The 8,600-nt window shown below is 38.7% G+C and overlaps 1 protein-coding gene across 1 annotated transcript; it reads right to left on the bottom strand.

Annotated features, from left to right (window-relative positions):
* Positions 1–4,545: 4,545 nt before the first annotated feature.
* LOC110102908 (phosphatidylinositol 4-kinase gamma 8) lies at positions 4,546–7,288 on the bottom strand. The gene has a single exon (XM_020831423.2). The coding sequence runs from the start codon at positions 6,591–6,593 to the stop codon at positions 5,085–5,087; it is 1,509 nt and encodes a 502-aa protein (XP_020687082.1). The 5' UTR covers positions 6,594–7,288; the 3' UTR covers positions 4,546–5,084.
* Between the last annotated feature and the right edge of the window lie 1,312 nt (positions 7,289–8,600).

The raw sequence follows: 8,600 nt of genomic DNA, 5'->3' as shown, positions 1-8,600 counted from the left end.
AATGATAAAACATGATAGGCCAATAATTGAGATTGCTATGCCTCATAAGTAAGAGCAGTTTAATTCCTCAAAAAATTTAAGAATGAAACTATGACTCTGCATATTCTGTTGCACCATCATTCAAGAGCTTATTTTTGACTAAATTTTGGTTGAAGTTTGTTAGGGGGAATATTTGTAATATATATTTTATTAGGTCAATGTGTATATTGATAGTTTAGAAGTTATGAGCACTTATTAGGTCATTAGTAGTTCATTAGGTATCTTTGTATCCTATATATACTTAGCTCTTAGGGAGAATCAAATGAAATAGAATGAATGTAAGAAATGAACTATAACTCTATCTCCTTCTCTCAACCTAGGATCGGTGGGTTCCAAAAATTCACGACCTGGTCTCTCCGCGTCGCTCTTTGTTGTGTTGACGGGGAGAGTTGTAACAGGTTTAAGTTTCATGTAAATTTTGAGAAGATAGATTGAGTTTTAGATAAGACACTACGCAGAGATTTCGCCCTCATTTTGTGAGGACTTTATGATCTAAGTTCCGATTTCTTATAGGCGCAAGCCCCTATAGTTAATTATCCCTCCTGATAACTAGAGAGAACTTTCAATTAAGGCTAGTCATAAGATAAGCATTGAGTACCCAGTATATAGTAGCAACAACTTTAGGGATTTTAAAATTGGATTGTGCATTTTTAAAATTTGATATTTATCACCATAAACTTAAAATAGGTGATGGGGGGAATCAAGACGAGCCCGATCAAGATCACATGGTTCCATCGTCCTGGGTTGTCATGATCGTTGGTCTACTTAGTCAGAAGAGGTAGTCGACCCAACATGATAGAAGACATCTTATCGACAACAATGACTTGCTTTATTTGCTAGTGATATACACGACACAATATTTGGTCTTTGTGAGTTGAAATTAATTTGAAATTTATCACCCTGAATAAGCTATTAATCCAAGTTAGGTCAACTACAATTGTTTCAAAGAGGAGGATGAAACTTAAAATATTTGATTCACGAATCATTCTCGAAATGTTATATTTAGGTATTAGATATGACGATCAGAGCACATGAGAGATTTGCTTATATGAGAGATGTGCTTAGTTTGAAAATGTTATATTAGTGAGCATTTAACCCCGCACAATATTCTCAAACATTTATGTTTGCAATTTTAACATGTTTGTCAGAGCACATGTGAGATTTATTTTAACGTATTGATCAGAAGTATCAGAAGGATATAGTCTTTTGTTAGCGTGTATAAGTGGGCTACGGATCTAGGGGCTTGTAGATAAATTAGGTTTTAGTTGTAATACATAGAAGATGTATCTTTTTAGTTATTATATCATTCAACATTGCTTGTAGGGAATGTTTGTTAAATAGGCATTAGGAGATCATGTTCTTATTTATGAGTGAGTTACATCATTTACTATGAATCACTTAATGCTACCTATAGGCTAATTGTGTGCGCTACGAATCCCTTGCTCCTACTCATAGGTGAATTGTAGCATCCTCTATCAAATGGCTAAGTCAAAAATCATTATCGACAACCCGAAGAATGTCGTGTAGATTTGACGGATAATAGGATGACTCTTGTGCATCAAAAATTCATCACAACAAAGAGACTAGCTACAATAAAAAGCTTATCCAATATAAAGAGTCTAAAAATGCTTTTGAGGTTCTTAGTTTGATTTGAGTTTTCTCAAAGAACCGAACTCTAATCATACATTGCTAAGACATGAGGAGATCTGTGATGGATGTTTTCAAGCAAAGACTATAGGGGCATTGATTCCAGTTTGGCTAAAGGATGCATCAAACTTATATGCTTTGGTCTTATATTACCTCAAAGTTGTATATTTCAAAATTCCTAATGAGTATTATATTAAAGTCATAGCAAATTGTTTCAATTTTGATAGCCTTTCAACATCCCCTCCCTTCCCTAGGAGGGCAAGTTGGGAGGTATTTTCTTTTAGTTCTTCTAGTCATGATAAAAAATACGATGACATAAGGTCTTCAAATTGAATTCTTACCACCTAGATCTATATGTTACAACGACGTAGTGGTTTTAAATTGGTCATCTCCAAACGACGCAAGTCTTCAATACATACATACCTCAGGACAAGTCAGAGATCGAGATGGATCATCGAGCGGGTTGGGTCGGTGCTGCTATGGTTGCGATCGAGTATATGTGTGGTCCAGGGAAGATGAAGCCGATCAGATCTTCTTGCGTGCTACAATGATATCATGAGAGAGGGAGGTCGAGTGGGAGTTGCCTGGGAACTCACAGCGTGGGTTCCGATCGGCGACTGGAGCGGCAAATCGGGAGCAGGGGTCAAGCCATTAGGAGCATGAAGGATCTGAAGCAGGTTTGAGTGCGGGAAGGGGTCGATCGGAGGTAAATTGGATCGCGTGGCTCGGTGCAGAGTCAAGCTGGGTCGCGTGCGGTGTTTGGTTGCAAGAGCAGGAGGTCGAGCGTGCTGTGCGTTTGGAAGGAGAGCGGCTTAGGGTTTTGATCGAAGAAGGGAGGTCGAGTCTCGCTGGAGGTTCACCGGCTAGGGTTTCGGTTGCAGGAAGATCAAGAGAGTTAGGAAGTTCGAATGCCTGATATTCTCAGATAATTTCTGCACGATGTATTATGTATGTATCGAATGGGCCGGGCATCAGTTGCGAGCAAGCAATTAGGTCACTTGGGAAGATCATGCAGTGTGGGGCCGACAATGTCCTCTTGTTTGAGCATGCTGTTCGGTTGCTTCGCAAGAGGTGTAGAGAGATTGCACGCGTAGTTTCTTTGGCTCATTCATGGCTGTTCGACTTCACTCCTTCGACAACTTTACCTTCCTGTCGGATCAGAAGTTATGACATGTTGATTGGATGCAACAACGGGAGCTCGCTGGCTTTGAAGGTAACTTTCTCCCTTTCGTGCTCTTCTCCGGCCAAATCCCGTAAATCTCGTTAAATCCGAGAAAAAATGGGATTAGGATTTACCCGAATTTACCGAGATTTATGCCGTAAATCCGTAAATCCAGAATTTACGGAGTCGCCGGATTTAGATGCGCAGGCAAAGGTATTTGGCTGGATTTACGTTAAATCCTACTTAATAGTGAAGACAAGACAAATATGATACCAAACACCCTTTTAGGCTAACACATGCATGCAAGATATCTAATCACTTTTTTTATAAACTATAATATATTATAGTCTTTTTATTACTCTTTAGGATTGCACTCATATGCTCTCTGAAGTACTCTTTAGGACTGCACAAATATGCTCTCTGAAGTTACTAAAATTTTTATAAATATATATTATAATTGTTGCGAGCTAGAATATATGCGGTGATAGATTTAGAATTTTTCGTCTCAGCATTGTACGGATATCCAGCACACAAAGAGAAGAGAAATAAAACATCAGGATTTTTATGTGGAAAATCCTAGAAAGAGAAAAATCACGGGGCCATGCCTAGTTGAAAAAATTACACTAGTATTTGCTTAAGTTATAAGAGCCTAACTTGTCACTAAAATTTAGGAACATCAAATTACAATAATCAACTCTCGGTTTGAATTTCAATTGCAAACAGATATCGAAATGCTGGATTTAGTTGGCGAACAAATAGAAAACGGGTGTCCGTCAGTTGTCGGACAAAGTTCTAGCATCACTTGGAAGACGGACGAAACTCCAACATCACGTGGAGGTCGGATGGAACTCCGACGTCACTTGGAGTTTGGGTGGAACTACGACGGTGGTTGACGATAAGTTTGTTCATTCTCTTCTTGCTTCCTTGCTTAATTCCGGCGTCGGTCTGCTGTCGGTTGAAAGTTCGGCGGTGGTCGAGGAGGAGCTTCTTCCTTCTCTTCTCTTCTTCTTCTTGATTCTTGCTTCTTGCTTCTTACTTGGGTCCCCTCTTAAGAGAAATGAGGGGATATTTATATTTTTCTAAGAGTAACATGACCAGTAAATAGAAGGAAGATCAGGGGTAAGTTGAGAGTGATTTGAATGGACAGTCAATGTTGAATCCCTTGATCGTGAACCATTATCAGGCATTTGAAGGTTCTAATGATATCAAAATTTGATGGTCTTGGGCTCATTGGATTTGTCTCATCGAGCCGCTCGATTCGACTATAAATATGTCATATTTGGAAACTGTTTGGTAATCCAAATTGTGGATTGAACCTTCCAAATGTGTTTCGGGTCTTTGATTTGGGCTAGTTTGGGCTCGGAGTGAGTTGAATTTGGTATCGTTGGCGCAACTTATAAGTAAAAGTGTAGAAATTTTGCGGATATGTCGGATGTCCAAGGGGGTAGAACCTAATGATAACACTTCTACACAATGTAGCAGAGGGGGAATTGCCTAAAAAAAATAGACACCAGGCCACAAAATATCTAAAAAATCATTAGAATATCATTTAAAAATTTATGTTTGATTATCATGCACATGAGTTGACTATTTAAAAAAATGTTCATTTCCTAACAATTCTACAATTATTTTCATAAAAAAAATTATACTCCAATCACATGCTTCTTCAACTATAAGCCTCCACATCAACAAAAATCTTAAACATAATATCATCAAATTTTATTGATTAATGATTTACAATCCATGAAGTACTTCACTTAATCCACTTATCAATTTTTACATCACCTCATTGAAAATTCAAGGTGAAAAGAGGAGAAAAAACTCTCTAAATAAAATAGCACACCCTCACTAATTAGAAAAAAAATATTACATTTATTATAAATGTATAATAAATGTGTATAAATATATATTAAATATATAAAAGATGCATATGAATATGTATAGGGAGCATATATTGTACACATACTATACATACATCACATAGTGAAGGTGTGTACACATGATGTTTGTATGCATCATGTAGAAATCATTTGATGTATGTAAATTATATGTGCATATATGTATGGTCTCCTCCACAATTATAGATCTATATAGATATAATATTCATCTATATACATCTACTAAGCATGTAATTATTTCTCCCATGCATGAGGGGAGCACCAACTTTGTCTTGCTTGCATTACCTAATTTACTATTATACCCTCATCTTCTACCTCTTTGCATCTCTTAAATTAACTCAGCAGGAAGAGACAAGCCTAAGCTTCGTCTTCATCCTCTTCCTTTCCTGATCAAAAGCTTCAGGTAAAAGCTTCTCAAATCTTTCCAAGAATAACTTCCATTGTTCTTCGCTTTTACTCTTGAAAGATATCATCTTGCTTCTTTGCACTCTTTCGCCATCCGAGAAGCTCAGACTCTTCATCATCATTCCTTTTCCACGCTCTTCTTCTTCTTCTTCTTCTTCTTCTTCTACTTCTTCTTCCTGGAAAGGGTCCAAAGACTTCTTGCTCAGGAGGAGGGGAATAAGTAGCTTGTCCTCATCACCGCAGTCCATGGAGAACTGATATTCCTTCCTCTCATCACCTTCTCCAAATTCACCTTCGTCATTGTCTGAAAGTTGGCTTCCGGCCTCGATGGTTTCCTCAGTTTTCTTGCAGAGAGTCTCGAGCACACTTTCTCCTGCCTCGAGCCTGCAGGACTCTCGCGTCATCATTCTGCCAATTTCCGAGAGGCAGAGGCCGTAATCCACCGCTTTCTTTAGGAATATAGTGCAAAGTATGAGGATTCTGATCGCTGGTTCTCGAATCGAAGGCAGTTCCGTGCGGAGGAGCTCGGCATCTTTGAAAGGATCGAGCTTTGAAACATATTCTATGACCTCGTCCGAGAATGGCACGGCGGCCTGCGGCCAATGGAGCCACTCGAAATAAGGGTCGTCGAGCAGCTCCGGCAAGCAGAGACCGTGGTCGATGGGCACGAGCTCTGTGGTGAGATCTCCGCCTTCAAAGCTTCGGTTATTATCAATTCTATGTTTTTTTACTAAAATGTTACCGGCGTGGCGGTCGGTATTGAGCAGCCTGATATCAAGAATGGCTATCCGATGGACGGAGGAGACTGAGAACCTCGATGGGCCGACGTCGCCAGCGTCACAGTCATGAGGAACAAAGCGTTGGATGGAGGCGACGCTTTGCGCCGGAGGGAAAGAATGGTGGGAGATTCGGATGAGGGCAGTGGGGGGGACTCCGGCGAAGGCGCCGTGGTCGAGCAGGTAGGCGGCGGCCTCACGGGCGCCGGTCTCGCAGGCACGAATGCAGGAGCTGGGGAAGGCCATCTGTTCGTTGTCGTCGTCGATGACGACGGGTTTCACAACGGCAACGCAGTCGCCGGCCTGGTCGTCGAGGAAGTAGGCGCTGCCTAGGCCAGTCTCCGTGGGGACAGGGCAGGCACCAAAGGTCATGGTAGCGGCAGCCTCGGCGACGAGGGCGCGGATGCCAGGGGCGCTGCGACCGCCGATGATCACCACACTTGCGACGTCGTCGTCGGTGGAAGCAGAGGAGAGTAAACATGGAGTGGAGCGGCTGCGTTGGAACAGGGAAGCGGGAGGGAAGGAGAGAAGGTCAGGGTGATCGAAGGAACAAAAGTGATAGCGTTTGAAACCGCTGCCGCTGCCGCTGCCTCCGCCTGGAAGGTGGTGGCATCCGGCGGCAATAAGAGCCATGGTCGGAGCTCTGTTCCACGGTCCGGTAGTCATTCATACGAAGGCCTCGCCTTCTGATTTCTCCCTTCTTTTCTTTACGATTTCTGATCAAAAAGAAGGATTTTTCTTCTAATCTCTCTCTCTCGCTCTTGCTAATCCAATTATTTCCTTTGAACCATTGAGGACGATCGATCATCGAACAAGGAAATTAAGGCCAACACAGAGAGAGAGAGAGAGAGAGGAGGGGGCGCGGCAAGAAGCTATTCGGAACGGGGATCTCTCTCTTCGGTGCCGGGTTTAAGAAGAGAGGGAAGGGGAAGCTACAAATAGAAATAAATTGGACCGTTGCTTTTCTTGCGGGAATTTGATATATTTGCCATCTGACCTCACAGGTTACCAATGGTGGGCAGCGAAAGTTATTTTTTTGCAGTTGGACTTTTTATTAATAATAATGTTATTATTTTTGGACCTGACTTATTAAAATTAAATAGAAACTTTATCTTATTTTATTATTTCTCGTCTCTTTATATATATTTATATTATAATTTATAAAAATATAAATTTTGTTTTATTTTTCAGATAAATATGATATAAATTATATAAATAAAGCCAACGGTCAGCATTTGGTAAATCTGCATTTGGAAAAAATCAACGGTCAACATTTACCTGAATCCGGCCGCGAAGGGCGGATGGCCATTATCTGATCCCGTCCTTGTAAATAGAAAAATTCTCCTCATTAATCTCAAATTAAATTAAAATTCTATTTTTTTTAATGTTTGTCTAGTTTAGTCATTTTGTCAAAAAATATATATATATATATATATTATATATTATATATATGTAAATAAATGCATTGAAAAAAAATAAATATCAAATGTTCTAATAAAAATTTAATTATAATGGTTTAAAATTATTATATTATTTTGAGATATTATAAATGAGTTAACCAATAAAAAAATATTTATATCTATCTCAAATAATTTATCGAAAATAATATAAACACATAAATAATATATACTGATCTAAATGCAAAATATTAATGAACAATTCCATGCTTGAATTTCAGAATTTGATTTGTTAGACAGATCAATTAGTAAAAAAAAAATATAATCAAGCTAATTAAGGAGTCATATATGAGCAAACACCAACAACGCGCTTTCTTATTGCTTTTAAAACTGCTTTTTAGTGCAAAAAATTAAGATGTTTTAGAAAGCAATAAAAAAATTGTCCCAAACAAAAAACTTTAGGCTTCGTTTGGGACGGCTTTCTTAGTGTTTCTTAAAACAAGTATGTAGTACAAAATTTTTATTTTTGTTATAAAAGTTAATTTAAGAAGAAGTAAAAAAGCCGTCCCAAACGAATTCTAATAATCCTACTTATTTGGACATTAAAAAGCACTTTTTGAAGCTTTTAGTTAATGGAAATAGAATCCTAAAGCTAGTTATATGATTTAAATAAAACTCCAATATACTAATGAAAAAAAAAATCCACATCACAGGATGTGAACATCAATGGTTTATTGGAATATAACAAGATATTTGAATGCTAAGACTATTTGAAATATGCTGCATTATGCTACAATAAAGGAACAGAGCAGAGCACTTAAACCTGTCAATCACCATTAATTGGATGCTAGAGATCTTACTCTGATATTTCTCCACCTGCTGCTTGTTCTTTATTTCAGCTTCAGAAGTGGGGTAAGATCTTCCACTGCTAATTACCAGTCCTTAATGGTGATCTTCAGATCCTCATCCTTTAATAATGATTCCAGGGTCACTCACTCCTAAACACAACAGGGATACAAGAAGTGATGACTTAAGCAAAAACAAAAAAATTTTCTCTGCAGTCTAAAAAGGTTGGAGTAGCTCCAGTGGAAGATATTTGATAAGAGAGTCGTCTTAGATGATTTGGTCACATAAAACAACGGCCTTCCGACGACCCGTTAAGAGAGAAGATGTATCAGATTTTAGCTTATATTAAGAAAGGTAGAGGTAAACTAAAAACGTGGTTAAAAAATGTTAGAAACGACCTTTACAAATTAGATTTAAGATGAGAATTTTT

Source organism: Dendrobium catenatum, unplaced genomic scaffold, assembly GCF_001605985.2.
Source record: "Dendrobium catenatum unplaced genomic scaffold, ASM160598v2 fragScaff_scaffold_1567, whole genome shotgun sequence".
Lineage (NCBI taxonomy): Eukaryota > Viridiplantae > Streptophyta > Magnoliopsida > Asparagales > Orchidaceae > Dendrobium > Dendrobium catenatum.
This window is presented reverse-complemented; position numbering and strand designations above follow the sequence as displayed.